Source organism: Pogoniulus pusillus, chromosome 33, assembly GCF_015220805.1.
Source record: "Pogoniulus pusillus isolate bPogPus1 chromosome 33, bPogPus1.pri, whole genome shotgun sequence".
In the NCBI taxonomy this organism is placed as follows: domain Eukaryota; kingdom Metazoa; phylum Chordata; class Aves; order Piciformes; family Lybiidae; genus Pogoniulus; species Pogoniulus pusillus.
Window position 1 is genome coordinate 1,746,147 of NC_087296.1, and position 17,883 is coordinate 1,764,029.

The 17,883-nt window shown below is 45.2% G+C and overlaps 1 protein-coding gene across 3 annotated transcripts in view; it reads left to right on the top strand.

Annotated features, from left to right (window-relative positions):
* The window catches only part of GRIK2 (glutamate ionotropic receptor kainate type subunit 2), a 240,358-nt gene extending 223,506 nt beyond the window's left edge, over window positions 1-16,852 (top strand). For all 3 annotated transcript variants that reach the window (XM_064170069.1, XM_064170072.1, XM_064170073.1), the window contains one exon: window positions 13,911-16,852. In XM_064170069.1, the coding sequence (XP_064026139.1) occupies window positions 13,911-14,075 (165 nt within the window). In that variant the 3' untranslated portion in view covers window positions 14,076-16,852. The remainder of the gene's footprint in view (window positions 1-13,910) is intronic.
* Window positions 16,853-17,883: the final 1,031 nt, after the last annotated feature.

Consider the following 17,883-nt stretch of genomic DNA (forward strand, 5'->3'; position numbering starts at 1 on the left):
AGAGATGTTGAGATGCTGGAACATGTCCAGAGAAGGACAACAAAGCTGGTGAGGGGCCTGGAGCACAAATCCTATGAGGAGAGGTTGAGGGAGCTGGGGTTGTTTAGCCTGGAGAAGAGGAGGCTCAGGGGTGATCTTATTACTGTCTACAACTACCTGAAGGGGTATTGTAGCCAGGTGGGGGTTGGCCTCTTCTCCCAGGCAACCAGCAACAGAAGAAGGGGACACAGTCTCAAGTTGTGCCAGGGAAGGTCTAGGCTGGATGTTAGGAAGAAGTTCTTCACAGAGAGTGATTGGCATTGGAATGGGCTGCCCAGGGAGGTGGTGGAGGCACCGTCCCTGGGGGTCTTCAAGAAAAGACTGGATGAGGCACTTAGTGCCATGGTCTGGTTGATTGGTTAGGGCTGGGTGATAGGTTGGACTGGATGATCTTGGAGGTCTCTTCCAACCTGGCTGATTCTATGATTCTATGATTCTATGATCAGTTGTGGTTTGTGGTGTTGTTGGATTGATTGGTTGGGGTTCTTTGTTGTGCATGATTTGGGGTTTGTGCTTAGTGGTGGTTTTTTGGTTGTGGATTTCATTGTTTGGATGGGGTTTGGTTGGGTTTGGTTGTGGTTTGTGCCCTGTGGTTTGGGCTGTGTGTAGTTTTGTTGTTTGGTTTATTGTTTTTGCCTTTTTTTGTCTCTTTCTCATTTTTGTTTCGTGCTGTTGGTGGGTTGAGTTTTTCGCTGTGCATATTTTGAGGGGTTTTGTGCTTGGTGAGGGTTTTTTTGCTGTTATTTTGCTTGTTTTGGTGGGTTTTTATTTGGCTGTGTCCTGTGTCACGTGGTTTGTGTTGTGTGTGGTTTTGTTGTTGTTTGGTTTGTTCTTTTTGCCTTTTTTTGTTGTTTGCTTGCTTTTATTTTGTGCTGTTGGTTGGTTGAGTTTTTCGCTGTGCATATTTTGAGGGGTTTTGTGCTTGGTGAGGGTTTTTTTTCTGTTGTTTTGCTTGTTTTGGTGGATTTTTGTTTGGCTGTGTCCTGTCTTGTGTGGTTTGTGTTGTGTGTGGTTTTGTTGTTGTTTGGCAGTTGGGTTTGGTTTGGGTTTTTTGTCTTTTGTTGTTGTTTTCTTGTTGGTTTTGTTTAGTGCTGTTGGTTGGTTGATTTTTTTGTTGTGCATATTTTGAGGGGTTTTGTGCTTGGTGAGGTTTTTTTGCTGTCATTTTGCTTGTTTTGGTGGATTTTTGTTTGGCTGTGTCCTGTCTTGTGTGGTTTGTGTTGTGCGTGGTTTTGTTGTTGTTTGGCAGTTGGGTTTGGTTTGGGTTTTTTTGTCTTTTGTTGTTGTTTTCTTGTTGGTTTTGTTTAGTGCTGTTGGTTGGTTGATTTTTTTGTTGTGCATATTTTGAGGGGTTTGTGCTTGGTGAGGTTTTTTTTGCTGTTATTTTGCTTGTTTTGGTGGATTTTTGGTTGGTTGTGTCCTGTGTTGTGTGGTTTGTGTTGTGTGTGTAGTTTTGTTGGTGTTTGGTGGTTTGGGTGTTGGGTTTGCTTGGTTCTTTTTGTCTTTCTTTTTGTTTTTAATTAGAAAGGTTGAGGTGATTTCCATTCTGATGCCACCTTCACACCGTGAGTAGATGCTACCATAAGTACCAACTATGCCATAAAAAGTGCGTGAGCAATTCTAGCAACTTTGGGATGAAATTCAGGTTCTTGTTGCAGGCAGAATCAGGAACACATAGAACACTGCTCATGGGCACCCTTCCTGCTCATGGTCATCCTTCTTTTCATGGTCATCCTTCCTGCTCATGGTCATCCTTCCTACTTATGGTCACTCTTCCTGCTCATGGGCACCCTTCCTGCTCATGGGCACCCTTCCTGCTCATGGGCACCCTTGCAGACTTCCTTTTGCCTACCCCAGTCATGGTTTCTTTGGAGAAAGTGGCACTGTCTTGAAATGTTATCTTGGAACCAGTTTCATTACTGTCATCACCCACACCCTTCCCACGAGGCAAGGATGGTGAAGAGGCTGCTGTGCAGTAGCCATAGAATTGACACCAGGTCCTGACTGTGCTTCTCTCAGATGTGGTTTATCCAGTCCTGATTTGTTTACATGGAGTTAATGTCATTGCTAACGTGAGTTTATTTGCCAAGGTCGTGCTACAGTCTGTTTGCAGCAGGGTAAATTTACTTCATTATGTCTTAAAATGCTTCTTTTTCACATTGAGGTCAGCAAAATTGTGTTTTTGTAATGGTTCCTATACAGAATGGTCTGCTAGGAGGAAGTGAATCAGTAGATTGGCTCTATCAGTAAATATTGTGGATGGTTCTTTAGCATCAGCATCTATAGAAAGTCACAGTTTCCATCCCTGCTTGAACTGCTAGCTTAACAAGAGCACAAAACAAAACTGCCACCATTGTTTTCCATGAAAAATGGAAGTATTTTTATGCTCTTTGGAGTGTTTTATGCTTTGGGTTTCTTTTTTTTCTGCCAAACTTTTACTAAATTAGGGTTTGTTAAAGACTTTTTCATTACTTTATCCAAAAATGCAGTGTTGTGTCAGCCTCGTTGGAGCTCAGAGACTGCTCCTAACAGTTTAATATCAAAAGCCTTTGATATTTGGGACAGTGATTTAGAATAATTTTGGAACAAGCCCAAAGTAAATCCCAGCTTGGTGAGTTTTTTCTTTTTCCTTTCCAGGGGGGGATAAGTTCAAAAGATGTTAAAACTTGGAAGCCTGCTCCTCAGGCTGCAATGAACAAATGAATGTGGGAATTCTTGGGAAATCAATGTAAGGGATTTGGGAGTTTTTACCCCAACCAGCATTTACCCAGCCAGGGATGAAGCCTCTGTTGTCAGCTCACACTTTGTAATGGAGTAACCTCAGAGTTTTTCATGCTGGTTGGGAAAAGCAGCAGCAGCAAAGAGAGCTCACAGTATCACAGCATCACAGTATCACCTAGGTTGGAAAAGACCTCACAGATCATCAAGCCCAACCCTTTACCACAGAGCTCAAGGCCAGACCATGGCTCCAAGTGCCACGTCCAGTCCTGCCTTGAACAGCTCCAGGGACGGCGACTCCACCACCTCCCCGGGCAGCCCAGTCCAGTGTCCAATGACTCTCTCAGTGAAGAACTTTCTCCTCACCTCCAGCCTAAATTTCCCCTGGTGTAGCTTGAGACTGTGTCCTCTCGTTCTGGTGCTGGCCACCTGAGAGAAGAGAGCAACCTCCCCCTGGCTACAACCACCCTTCAGCTCAGAAAGGGAAATGTGGGTTGCTCTTTTCTTCCCAACTTTAGGGTGTTGTGTTCTGCAGATGTGCACTTGGAGACCTGGGAGCTTCCACCATCCTCTCCTCCCTTGAGCACTGCATGTGGGTGTGTAGACTTGTGTGGCTTGTTTGTGTGCGTGTCAGTGTACAGACTGCTTAAAGCTGAGGTATTAACTGTAATTAAATGTCCTCTTGGGAACCACTGAAGTACACAGTGGGGGAGATTTTCTAACACATATAGGTCTGGGTGAGTGGACAGGGCTGGGTGATAGCTTGGATGGATGAGCTTGGAGGTCTCTTCCAAGCTGGTTGATTCTATGATAATGGAATGGACTGTTACAAACCCCAACAAATCAAAAGACCCCTAAACCAAAAATCAAACTGGCAAACTTCCCCCCCACCCTCGACTTCCACAAGAAAAAGAAATAATTCTGTGAGAAGTTAGATGTGGAGAAGGTGGAAAAAAAAATCCATTTGTCTGACTGTAGCATTTTAAAAACCATTTGCAAACAACAAAACATTACAAATGAGATCTTCTTTTTTGATTACAGCTCAACCAACACCTCTGTGGTGATGAGGATTGCTTCTGAGGTGGTTCTGGTGTTGTAGTTTGTGTCAGTCAAGAAGCAAAGAGCAGAAAGAGCAGAAGTGTGTGTAAAGCTGATCACTGCACAAGGGCAAACAGAGCTCACTCTTGCTCCATAGATACTCAGCTGAAGATCAGGGCTAAATTCACAGGTCTGAGTCATGGAATATTTGGTTGGATATGAGTTTAAAGCTCTATAAATACTTTGTTTGGGCTGTTCCTGTATGCTGTTTACTTTAAAGCAAGGATAGTTGACTGTCACTCATCAGTAGCAAGAGGAAACATTCATGTCATAGGATTATTGGCTCCTCTGAAAAAAAGCTGTCTTTATTCTCAAGTTTAAAAAGGACACCAAGCTATAGAACTGTCTTGTGTTTATTCATCAGCCAAGGGTAGTAGCACACAGAGCTTATTTAATCTGATGTAGTTTACTTTGACTTTTGTGTTGGCCAGCAAAATACCAATGAGCACTCCCAGCTGCCTTTCAGAGTGAGAACAGCTCCCAGAGTGCAAGATGCAGCCATGTAATGCTGGAGAAGCAGGCACCGTGAGGGCACCCTGCAGTGCAGTGTGACTCTTCTAGGTGGTGTTCCAGATGCAGCCATGTAATCCTGGAGAAGCAGACACCGTGAGGGCACCCTGCAGTGCAGTGTGACTCTTCTAGGTGGTGTTCCAGATGCAGCCATGTAATCCTGGAGAAGCAGACACCATGAGGGCACCCTGCAGTGCAGTGTGACTCTTCTAGGTGGTGTTCCAGATGCAGCCATGTAATCCTGGAGAAGCAGACACCATGAGGGCACCCTGCAGTGCAGTGTGACTCTTCTAGGTGGAGTTTCCAAACCAGCAGAAACCAGTGGCATTCAATTAATCCTCAGAGTCTCTCTCTGTTCAATATGATCTGAGGCCATGCCAAATTCTGTCTTATGTTCAAACTATCACACTGAACTATCAATGCAGCAGAATTTTGTACAGTGACTAATGCAGAGTGGACTTCTGCTCAGTGAGCTGTTAAAAAGCTGTTTAGGTTGAGCTGAGCTCAGGTGAGACAGGCTGTATTTGTTTTCTGAGCTACCTCTGCGAGATGGACTGCTTTCAAATTAAACCCTGTGATGGCCTATGCACTGTTTTAATCCAAATGAGTTCCTGCTCCCAAGGATTGATTGCATACCATCAGCATTTCCTTTCATCACGCCTGAAGATCAACAAACCTGACCTTCCTTGGATGAACAGTGAATGAATTTAGATCTAGGATCAAAAATGGTTTAACAGCTGAATGATTTCCAACGTGCAGTGCTGGAGAGTGCAAGATTTCAGGTGGCTGATTTCAATGCAGCCAGGTTGCTCTCTGCTGAAAGGCAGAGCAAGACTCTGCCCAGCTGTGCCAGGCAATGCAGAGCCCTTAGGACGCTGCCCTGGCTGCAGTTCTGCGCAAGATGGGCAGTGCCATGGGGTCTGCTGCTCATTCGCTCGGCGGTAGCTAGGAATTGCTCTCAGCACTCACTGGGCACCTGCCAGTCCTTCCTAGCCGTTGGCCAGGGACCCTGGACAGCAGCAGTTCGTTCTGGAGGAAGCCCCGGGCTGGTGTGGCAGGCTTCACACAGGTAGAAATGATTGCCAGCGACTGAAAGCCCAGGTGACAAATATCACCATGGATCCAGGTTGAAATCCCAGAATTTAGAAACCTGGAGCAAGCTGGGGCTGGAAGCCTCTTGCACAAGAGGTGGAACTGAGTAATAAGGTTAGATTTTGTCTTCTGAATGCTTCCCTTTGACTTCCCCAACATAGCACTTATCTCCTTGGGATTAAGCTGTCACCGTATTTCAGCCAGCTACTGGAAGTGCAAAATGCCTGCACCTTCCTGGGCTGACAAGAGAGTAGGACTGAGTATCACCTGCCTGCTGATGACACCACAGCCCAAATTATTTCATTATCTTCTCAGTGGCCTCATATACATGTTGAGAGGAGAGATGACAGGATGAATCCTTGTGGAATCCTACATGAGAGAGAGCCCTCAGGGCTGATGAGCAATTGCCCTATGCCATCCTCTGGGATTTCTTTGAGAGGAAAGAGTGGAACCACACAAGTGCAGTCTCATCTGCCCCAGCCTAGGTCCACAGGTGAGTCAGAAAAATGTCATGGTCAGTGCAATGGTCAGAAAGGCTGCTGGCAGAGCTGGAGAAAGCCACCTGGCAAAGAGGGTTTTTGCATGGATAGGGTTTCCCCATCAGCCAGCAGCACAGTGCAGCTGACAGGATGCACTGCAAACCAGGTTAAGCAGTTTCAGAAGACTCAAAATGGACTCAGAGTTACTTTCCCATTTTGTTTTGTCAGGAAATAACTTTAAGAATTTGAGAGTGACTGAACTGGGGCTTTTTTGGGCACCAATTGATAATTTATTTAAGGCAAGCTGGAATCTTACTGTCCCACAGGGAAACACTAACAATGTATGTTAGAAGTGGCCTGCAGTGAAGCCCTGAATGTCAGCTAAGTTCATGGCCCAGCTCTAAAGCTCACTGAGCTTGAGGAAGATTACTCAGTGTTGTTTTGCTCCAAGGAAGAGTCAGTCCCCTCAGGTTCTTGTTAATCCTCTGCACAGAAGGGCTAGAAAGGCTCTTGCACCAAACAGCATTCAATTCAGTGACAGGCTGAAGCATCTCATCCCTCACCAGGCTGCCTGGAACAAATCTGATGGTCTTGACTTGGTGGATATCCTGTGGTGGAAGCAAAGTTTGATTTATGCCACTAAAATATTCCTTTTCCTTTATTTGAGTAGCCAACAGAATCTCCCATGTCTTGTGTCCAGACCAGCTGCTGAGCAAGCAGCAAATTGATGCTGTATTGGTGGTATCTTCAGCTGACTGATGCGAACTTGATCTGCAGGGTGGCTGTGTGTGATGCCTGCTGCAGGCTGCAATTGTGCTGCAGTAGAGGAGCCTGCTCCTGTAGCCATGCTATTTGTATAGAGATGTATGTGTCTGTACACACACAGCTGTGGACAGCCTTCACTCCACAGCCATGCTCAGGGCTATGTGTGCAGCTAAGCAACCTGAACCCCAAGCACAGTTTCACTTCCCTGGAAATGGTAATTCTTCAACTACAATCAAACAGGATTTCTTTTGTTCCTGAGGTTATTTTCATTCCATTAATTGCTTCTCTCTCTGTGAGCCTAACTCAGTGTTTTGCTTAGAGCTGGTGTTTCTGTCTAGGGGCGGTTAAGATGGGCAGGTTTTCCATACAGGCATTCAAAATGCTTGGAGGAGTAGAATCTGGAAGCAGAAAGCTTCAAGGTAGGGCTGTGCATTCATTCTCAGCTGCCTTGAAGAAGACCAAAACCTGTTTGATTGATGATGCTAAATGCTGCAGCTAGAATTGATGCTCCAACACTGACCCACAACGCTGTGAGGCGAGGCAGGTTTGCTGCTGTTGCTGCTTTAAGCAAACCGAAGAAGGGTTCGAATATCTTGGCACACCAGACTGGAAGTGATGAGCTTCAGAGCAAATCCTCTCTTTCTGAATTGGATGTTGGCAGTCAGCTTTGATATGAACTGCATCAGAGAGGGGAAAAAATACAAACCAGCAAAGGATTGGAGATGTCCATATTTGACTCATGTTGGATATTGTTCACTCAAGTCATGGTGGTGAGTGTGGTACAGGCAGGCCAGTACTGCCTTCCTCTTGCTTTTATTAGGCTGTTAAAAGCAAAATCTGTGCTGGTAGTCTCATAATTCCATCTGGCGAATGCTAATATGAGTTCTAATAACCATTCTGAGCTCCTGTGAAGCAGCACAATGAAACCAGTCTAAGTACTGCCTACCTTTCATATCACACAGGTGCAAGGATACCTTTTCTCCTCGGGCAATGAAGCCATGTGCAAGCTGTGTAAATGCATTGTAGGTAGTGGTGAACTTGTGCCAAATGATCCTCTTGATTCTGCATGACTTGGGAGCTGTCAGCTGTGCACAGAGTGAAGGAAGGATCGGTTACTTCTTTGCCCTTGAGGAGATGAGCTCCTTCAGAACTGCTTTGTGCTAAAAGGCTGAGAACTACCATTCTGATGGAAACTTTGTGGCAGACCTGAACCTCTTAGAATTGCAGGGCTCTTTGGTTTTCTTCCTGCTTTGGAGTGGTTCACTGCAGCAAAAGAGTCGTGCTTAACGCCAGGATTTGTGCAGGGAGCTGTATGCCTGCCTTCAACCCCTCTCCTGTTCGGTTACATCCAGGGTGACTTGGGGGCAGCCTTGGTTGTCTGGTTTAAGAAGACAGCTTACAGTTCTGTAAGGGTTGGTGAAACATCAGTCATGAACTGATGCTCTCATTGCTGCAGTGTGGAAGGTAAGTCAGAGGTAAAAGGGTATTGCCCTTGTGTTAAGTGGAGGCTCTTGTGGTACCCACTGAGGAGGATACCAACTTTGAGATGCAGCCTCCAAGGTCTGTAGATACTTCCAGACTGAAATTGTGGTGCAGCAGAGGAGCCTGCTCCTGTTGCCATGCTATGTCTACAGAGCTGTATGTGTCTGTACACACAGAGCTGTGGACACCCTTCACTCCACAGCCGTGCTTGAGGCTATGGGTGCAGCTAAGCAACCTGAACATGGTCAACTGACTTCAGGGTTGGGATATTGGATTCTATTGTCCACAGTCCTATCTGAAAATGTCATTTATTTGTCACAAGCAAAGCCTTCTAGAGCTGCTGCTTTTCTTCCTGGGTTTTCATCCCCAAAGTTGTATCCTAACAGTGGAAGGACACAAAGCTTAACTCCGCAGAGAATGCAGACCACATGGATTGGAACTGGAACGAGGCAGGAAAGGTATTTTTGAGTTTAAAAGGACTCCAACAGAAAATATTGTTAAATATGATTGGCACTATGGGGGAAAACTCTCTGGTTTTATATTCCTCAGAGAGAGCTCCAATAGCAGTGAGGCTCCAGGCCCTCAGCTTTTGCCTAGGCTTGAACCTTTCATTTTCTAGAGTACATGAGCAAAATATGTACAAAAGCACTTTAGTGCCCAGTTGCCAAAACACAGGGTTTTGGTGGTTTTTTTTTGGGGGGGGAGCTGTTTGCTGTCTTTGGATAGTTCATGTTTGAAATAGCTGGGATAAGCTTTGATAATTTCTGATGGTATAACGTGATAATTTCTGCTAACAGCATTTGATAATTTGGTAACTGGTGATGATAGGATTTGGTACTTGGTGATGATAGGATTTGGTACTTGGTGATGATAGGATTTGGCAGTTTATGATAATAGAATTGGATAATTTGTGATAATAGGGTTTGGGAATTGGTGATGATAGGATTTGGCAATTGGTGATGACAGGATTTGGGAATTGGTGATGATAGGATTTGGCAGTTTATGATAATAGAATTTGGTAATTTATAATGATAGGATTTGGTAGTTTATGATAACATAATTTGGTAATTGGTGATGATAGAGTTTGGTAATTGGTGATGATAGAATCTGGCAGTTTATGATAAGAGAATTGGATAATTTGTGATAATAGGATTTGGTAATTTGTGGTGACAGGATTTGGTCATTTGTGCTAATAGGATTTGATAATTTCTTGTAATAGGATTTGGTAGTTTATGATAATAGAATTGGATAATTTGTGCTAATAGGATTGGGTAATTTCTGATAATAGAATCTGGTAGTTTGTGATAATAGAATTGGATAATTTGTGCCAATAGGATTTGATAATTTTTGATAATAGAATTGGCTAATTTGTGATAATAGAATCTGATAATTTATTATAGTAGAATTTGGTAGTTTGTGATAGTAGAATTTGATAATTTGTGCTAATAGGATTGAGTAATTTCTGGTAATAGAATCTGGTAGTTTGTGATAATAGAATTGGACAATTTGTGCTAATAGGATTGGGTAATTTCTGATAATAGAATCTGGTAGTTTGTGATAATAGGATTTGGTAGTTTGTGATAATAGGATTTGATAATTTATGCTAATAGGATTTGATAATCTGTGCCAATAGGATTGGGTAATTTCTGATAATAGAATTTGGTAGTTTGTGATGACAGGATTTGATCATTTGTGATCCTATAATCTGATGGTTTAAGACAGCAGGATGTGCTGATGTGTGGTGGTAGGATTCAATAATGGATGGTGCTATGCTTTGCTAATTTATGCTGATGGAATACTCCAACACCTTGGATTTAGTCACAGCTTGGTAAGTGCAGCAGTTCACTCCCGTTTTTAACACGGGGTGGGTGTAGCTTGTACTCCACTGACCTTACCTGGGACAAAATCATTTGAGAACAGAGAACAGAGGAATTTTCCAGACAGGTTTTTTCCATCTCCCCAATGGTGTTAGCTGCCTCTGTGGGACCGACTCTTGCCAGCGTTTCTCCTTGAATGAGTTTTCAGATCCAGGTGCAATCCTCAGTTAAAATACGCTGGCAAGTTTCGGGAGGTCTCATGTTCAGGCAGTTTCACATGGAGTGCATTTATCTGCTTACCTCTCGGCTGTGCCTTCTGACAGTACTTCAAACAAAGTTGGTACCCTCGAGGAAGCGTTCGCGGAGCTTTGCGGAGCGCTTCGGTGGGTTGATGTGTCTTGAAAAGGATTCACTTTGGTTTGGCACTTGTTAGAGATCTTGGTGAAAGAGAACAAATAAAGAGGCAAGGGCCGATCTTGAAGGCGTTGAGTGCTGATGGGATGCATCCTTTATCCCCTGAGAAGGGCCTGGGAGCGCTCCCGCCAGGGCTTTGATTCAGCGGCAGGAGCGGTGCGAGGGCTGCGGAGCGGCAGCGCTTCCCTCCCAGCGACCTTCCCGACTTGTGTGCTGTGTTCCCCGCGTGGTGAAAGTGCCCACAGCGGCAAGCCTTGGCAGTTTGGCCTCAAAGCCCGCAGGGAACACTGAATTCCGCCTTGCCCTTGCAGAAGATTTCAGGGCTCGTTCCAGATTGGCAGTGCTTCATAACCGCAGCTCTGCCCTTAAGCAGCAGCACTTCCTTGGCAGAGAAGGGAACATTTTCTTTCCTGGTTAAGAAGGAGGTAAAGTTTCCAGCTTTCTGCACAGTGCTAAGCAAAGACACCTCATGCACGACTGCTCTGACATATTACAGCTCAGACTGCTCAATTAGTGATTTTAGCCTCCTCAATTCACATGATGAAAGCCAGAAGCTCTGTCTTGGCTGTCGACAGACTGCGCCCAGACCACTCTTAAAGGGTGGTAATGAGCATCCAGCCAGGACCCATGAATCTGTCTTGAACTTTGGCCTCTGAAGGACTTGTGCTTGGCTCTGCACTGAAGAGAGATCTTCTTTTCTTCTGGGTTCACAGCTTACACTTTCCCGAGTCGTAGGTGGCAAACCCCTCTCTGTAAGCTGGGTAGGTGTCGTTCCTTTGTTTCAAACTCAGCAGGAGAAAGGAATGTTTGAGAGGAAGAGTACTGCAGCCAGAGTAAGATTATCCTTTCCTTCCCCACTTGCCTATCCCTTATTCATGCAAAGGATTAGGGAAGAGCAGGTTGGCTCAGGATCTGGGGGACTTGGGTTCAGTTCTGACCCATGGCTGAGGCCAACTCACATTTGCACTCTGGCAGTGAACAAAGTGTTGCAAAAAAAGGTGGTGTCACTTTGCCACTCTGCTCCAGTCCCTGCTCTGCAGCCCAGCCCAGCTTCTCCCTCTCTCCCTGCTCCCTTAGCTGCTTCCACACAAAGTGGAGAAGGATCAGCAGGTGGAAAGTGCAAGCGTTTTGACCTCGGAACAGTCTGATGCCCACAGGTTGCAGTCCTTTGCTGAGACTGAAGCTTAACTCTCCTCCAGCAGCAAACACTGTTGAATTGATGTCGTTAAGTGTTTCACAGCCAGCCTTGGTGCTCCAGCTGCTGGGTGGCTGCACAGGAGGTGCTGGCCATGTCTGCCAGGTGTCCTCCTTTAGCAGCTACCACTCTTCTTTTTGAAGATCTTGATTTGTTAGGTCCTTTCAGTTGCTCTGATGCCCTTACCCATGGAGATCTTGAGTGCTGTGATGGGACCCAGGGCTAAAGCTGAGCACCAACATGGTTAGCAGAATTTATCCTGGCTTAGCCAATGACAGACCTGTGAAGTTCAATGTGGAAAGCTGAGCTCAGAGCACCTTCAGCTCCAAGCTGGAAGCTGAATGCAGATTGTTGTGAACCTGATTTCAGTTTAAGTTCCCAGAGAGCCTGGTGTGATGGGGTGCCAAAAGGTTTGCTGGATAGAGTCTCCAAACTCAGGTTTATATGAAAAATGGAGATGCAGCCACTGCCAAAAGGAAAAAAAGCAGAGTTCTCCATATGGAGACAAATTAGACAAAAATGTGTTACTGACTGATGATCTACCACTAGTCACACAAACCCAAGCAAAGATCAAGAGACAGAGCAATTCTAGGGGCTCTGCCTTTCACATTTCTCTTTCTCCTTTCAGCTTCCTTCTCCTCTCTTCCCCGCCTCTCCTTTCCTTCTCTTTTCCCCTCTTCTTTTTTTCTCTCTGCCTTCTCTTTCCCCTCCCCTTCTCCTTTTTCTTTCCTCCCCTTCTCCTCTTTCCCTTTTCTTCCCTTTTCCCCCTTTCCTGTGATAAGTGATTAATTCACAGATCCTAAATCTGAGGGTCCTTCTCCTTCCACCTTTCATTCATACTGCAGTTCCCATGCTGAGCAGAGGCTGATTGCTCAGCACTTTATTAGCAGTGGAGAGTTCAGTCAGACGAAAAGATAAAAGGAGATTTGATTTGATTTCACTGTAAAGTGGGAAAAGGTCTTTGGGGCTCTAGTTCTTGATGAAAACATGTTTAAAAAGTGGTTTTCTAGGAATCTGCTCTTCATGAAGGTCAAAAAAGAGAGATACCCTTGCAATTGCATGCTCCACAAGTTGTAATGAGTAGTGGAAGTGTTTAGATCCAAGGGATTAAAAGTAATACATACTACTTTTCAGTCGTGGGGCTGCATTTTAACAGCGTTAAAGCGTTAATTTAGGTAAACTTCCTGTTTGTGTTGAGGAGCAGCTACTTAAATCACTCAGAAATGAAATTATTACTTTGAAATATGGATGAGGAGATTGTGTTGAATACCTCGCCTAAGGGTCACCTTCAGGTGCCATTGAATGCCTCACCTAAAGGTCACCTTCATGTACCATTGAATACCTGATCTAAAGGTCACCTTCAGGTGCCATTGAATGCCTCACCTAAAGGTCACCTTCAGGTGCTATTGAATGCCTCACCTAAAGGTCACCTTCAGGTGGCATTGCATACCCCACCTAAAGGTCACCTTCAGGTGCCATTGAATGCCTCACCTAAAGGTCACCTTCATGTACCATTGAATACCTCACCTAAAGATCACCTTCAGGTGGCATTGCATACCCCACCTAAAGGTCACCTTCAGGTGCCATTGAATGCCTCACCTAAAGGTCACCTTCATGTACCATTGAATACCTGATCTAAAGGTCACCTTCAGGTGCCATTGAATGCCTCACCTAAAGGTCACCTTCAGGTGCCATTGCATACCTGATCTAAAGGTCACCTTCAGGTGCTATTGAATACCTCACCTAAAGGTCACCTTCAGGTGCCATTGAATGCCTCACCTAAAGGTCACCTTCAGGTGCCATTGCATACCTGATCTAAAGGTCACCTTCAGGTGCTATTGAATACCTCACCTAAAGGTCACCTTCAGGTGCCATTGAATGCCTCACCTAAAGGTCACCTTCAGGTGCCATTGCATACCTGATCTAAAGGTCACCTTCCAGCACCATCGTCTACAGCTCACTAATTTGGACAGAACATCTGTTGGAAATATTTGTATGCATCTCATACAGCCCTAGCCAGGAGCTGCCAGAGGAATAACTGTAGAGACAGAGTGATGTATGATTTTATTCCCCCCCTGAGTCATCACAGCTCGAGAAGTCATTTTAATGATGGGATGCATATTTAAAAGACAACAGTTTGTTAGGAGCTCTAGGCTGAGCCAAAGGAAACTTGCAGGACTGAAGAGGCTGTGCCAACAGAGTGAATCTGCTTCGAGACCCACAGCTAGACATTTCTTACCCATCTTCTGTTTTGTGTCTTTTCCCTTTCCCCCTCTTTCCTCTCTTTCCCCCACCCTGTAGAGGTCCTTCTGTAGCGCCATGGTAGAGGAGTTAAGGATGTCTCTGAAGTGTCAGCGCCGGTTAAAACACAAGCCCCAGGCTCCCGTTATCGTCAAGACAGAAGAAGTCATCAACATGCACACGTTCAACGACAGAAGGTTGCCAGGGAAAGAAACCATGGCATAGAGCTGGGACAGCAAACCCCCCAAGCACAAACTGTGGTCCCTTTTGTTTTTTCTCTCCGACCAACCTTGCGCGAATGTTTCCTGTGGAAATACGCAACCCTGTGCAAACTAAAATGAGTTACCTCATGCCGCCGTGTCTATGGACTCGAGACTCTGTGATCTCAGCAGCTGCAATGGCCAGACTCGACTCACAGCACCATGGATCAACCGAGCTCTGCGGGGTTCCCACTCTTCCTCATGGGTTTCCAACCATTCTGGAGTGAATGATTGAATGTCTGCGTCCGAGTTGTTGGGGCTGGTTCCAAATGCGGTCTCAGTGAGAAGTTGCAGGTTCCTTTGGAAGTTCAACGGGTGCCAGGAGCTGGAGAAGGGATGTCCAAGATGATACTCACCGTGGAAGGAGTCTAGGGAAGGGAATATCTCCACTAGAAACCAGATGTTCTCCTGAACCTCCCAGCACAGAGGAGTTGGTGACTGCTGTCAGGCTGGAACTGCCATCTGGACAGGCAAGCCGAGCTTCCTGGGTGGGAGAAACGTTCCAACAAAGAATCCCCATGAATAGAAGGATCCAAAATGAGGATGCTCACCTGCTTTTTGGACTGTCCATGTCACTGAACTGAGTAAACAATAATGAAAAGAAAACACAACAACAAAAAAATTAAATAAATCAGCTACCTAAATTCACCTGGGTTGGAACTTTGCTCTAAAAACAAAAACCAATCAGCCCTAATTTTGAGCCAATTTTTAGATGAATGAAAAGTTCCCTGAGTCCAAAGGAATGTAGCTTACAACCTGTAGAGATAAGCAGTTCCTTTTCATTTCAATTGTGCAAAGAGGGGAGGAGGGGAGGTGGGGAGCAGAGGAATTCACACGTAGAAGGCTTGCATTTTACCCTGGCTGGGTTTTGGAACCTGTTTTTGTTCCTGCTACTGATTGAACTGGACGGAGCCTGTGCAATTCTCACTGCTCTTGGGAGCGGGGATGGGGTGACCTAAAAGAAAACACCCAACCAAGCAACCAAAACCAACCAAAACAACCCCAAGAGGTGAATGTGGAGAACTTTTAAGGAGGTCTTTCCATACAGTCACAAAATTCTTGAGCAGTTTTGGTTTGGTTCTGGGTTGGGTTGTTTTTTTTTTTTTTTCCTTCAGATAAAAATAATAATAGTTAAAAACAAACAAACAAACAACAACAACAAAAGTTCAGGTTTCTTTGTGGACATGCAAGATTTCTATGGAAATAGCTTTTTTTGTATGGAAAAAACAATTTTGTAATACTTTTTAAATCAACAACAACAAGAAGAGAAATAAGCACCATGTCTTTCTGTCCTGGGGGGTAAGGAGGGCGGGGGGGTGTGATGCCAAGCATCAATGGTAGTGCCTGTGCACCACCAACGTTTGGTGAGAACTATTTTTATCATGAATATAATGTAAAAAGAAGAAGAAAAGGATCTTAGAAGAGAAATATTTTCAAGTTTAGATACTAGAGAAAGGATTACAAATAGGCTAAAAGGAAGGTGCACTACCACCACTGCTTCCCATGCTACACCCTTGGGCTTGGGTTTTTGTTCCCCCCAGCAGGCTGATACCATTCTCTGTCATGCTTGATTGTGTGTAAATGCTGAAAGACACAGACCTCTTGACCACGTTGTGATGCCAGTTCAAGTGCACTCAGTTTTGCTGTTTGAATCCAATGCACAGAATTGAAAAGAGACAAGAAAAAAAAATTTAATAGGGGGGGAAAAAAAGCATTAAAAGTCTGTCAGATTTAGTTGGTTTGGGTTTTCTCTCTTTTTGGCTGTGTGGTTTGAGCAATGTGTGTACACTTTGTGTCGGTACTGGTCCTTAGCCTCAGCTTCCTGCCCTATCCTGCAGATCCTTGCCTCTGAGCCTGTGGCCAGAGAGCTTGGTGGGATGTCTGGCCAGAAGCAAGTGCAGCACCCTCGTGGGAAGGGTTTGCAGGATCTGGCTCTTGGCTGTTTCAAAGCTGTTTTGATGTCCTACCTGTTGTGAGCTCCTGGACATAGCCTTTGGAAATACTGCCCCAGGGGTGCCAAATCTTTCACTTCCATCTGCTGTAAACTGATTTGTATCTCAACACAAGATGTGTAGGATGTCAACCAAAAAAAGAGTGTGAAGATGGCCTTGGTATGGAAAAGAATTCGTTTGGCTCATTTAGAACTCCCTGTTACATTGTCTTGGCTAATCCATCCTTGGTGAGTAATGAAATGATTTGTTTACTGGGGCTTAATTTAATCTTAGTATCATCTGCCCAGCACAGGAGTCAATAAATTCCAGCGGCAGAGATTGCAGCATCCAGTCTGGGGGGAGGGAGGGGAAGGAAAGGGGGAGGTTTGTGTCTGCTACCCAGTCCTCATAGAAACTTCACAGAAACTGAGCTGGCCATTTCCATTGTAAAGAGGGACTGAGAAAACAAATCCTCTGATCTGCCTGAGAGTTTCATCCCCACTGAGGTGGTAACCGAGGGACAGGTTATCTTTGTCTGGAGTGTGAACGAGCTACCCCCCCCCCGCCCCCTTCAGCAAAGATCCTGGCAATGAGTATCCTTACATAATCCATATTTCAGTTACTCCTTGAGAGTCCAGAGGGGAAGAAAGCAACTGTCAGACAAGACAATGGAAACTCCTCATTATGATGGTTTGGAATGGAAAAAGAAGCAAGCAAACAAACAGAATTTTTTGGCTATTGCATTTGATTGATGATTTACAATAAAATTTGTAAACTCATGTAATAAAATTCTGTATTATATTGAAAGAAACCTTTCTTTTCTCCATTAAGGGTGTTGAAATAAGCAGTGTTCCATCCCCACCTTGGTGCACCTGCCTAGCTCTCATTAAGGGCCTGGAGATAAAGCTCGCGAGCAGCGCCTGAAGGAGCTGGGGCTGTTTGGTTTGGAGAAGAGGAGGCTGAGGGACGACCTCATCCCTCTCCACAACTACCCAAGAGGATGTTGTAGAGTGGTTGGTGCTGGTCTCTTCTCACAGGTAATTAGTGCTAGAGCACGAGGGAATGGCCTCAAGCTGCACCAGGGCAGGTTTAGACTGGACAGCAGGAAAAATGGGGTCAGGCACTGGAATGTGCTGCCCAGGGAGGTGGTGGTGGTGGAGTCACCCCCCCTGGAGGTGTTTAAAAGGTCGTTTGGAGGTGGTGCTTGGGGATGTGGTTTAGGGGTGAACCTTGTAGAGTAAGGGCAATGGTTGGGCTTGGTGATCCCAGGGGTCTTTTCCAACCTGAATGATGCTCTGATTCTAAGCTTCATGGGAGCCGAAGTGAGTGTGAATGCACAACATGTCCCAAGGGTTTCCTTGGCTCAAGGTTCTCCAAGGAGAAAAGCTGCTGGTGGAAGGCTCCAGTGAGAATTGGCAGTACCAAGGGAAATCCCTGAGGGAACTGGAGATTTGGGCTGCAGATCAAGGCTGGAAATGCAGGGCTCTGGAGATTGACAGTGGGCTGATGGCTTCCTTAAACAGAAATCCCTCACGCTGAGCCTGTGGTAGTTGTTTCTGCATTGCTCACATCGAATTAAGACGTTTGAGGAATAATTACTCACCAAGTGCTGACCTCAAAGTCAGGGAAAATACTACTGCCTTGTGCACTCCAGCAAGCTCAGTGGTGCATTTCCCCTGTTGTTTTGCACTCCAACAAGCTCAGTGGTGCATTTCCCCTGTTGTTTTGCACTCCAGCAAGCTCAGTGGTGCATTTCCCCTATTTTTTTCTCTCTAACAAGCTCAGTGGTGCATTTCCCCTATTTTTTTCTCTCTAACAAGCTCAGTGGTGCATTTCCCCTAT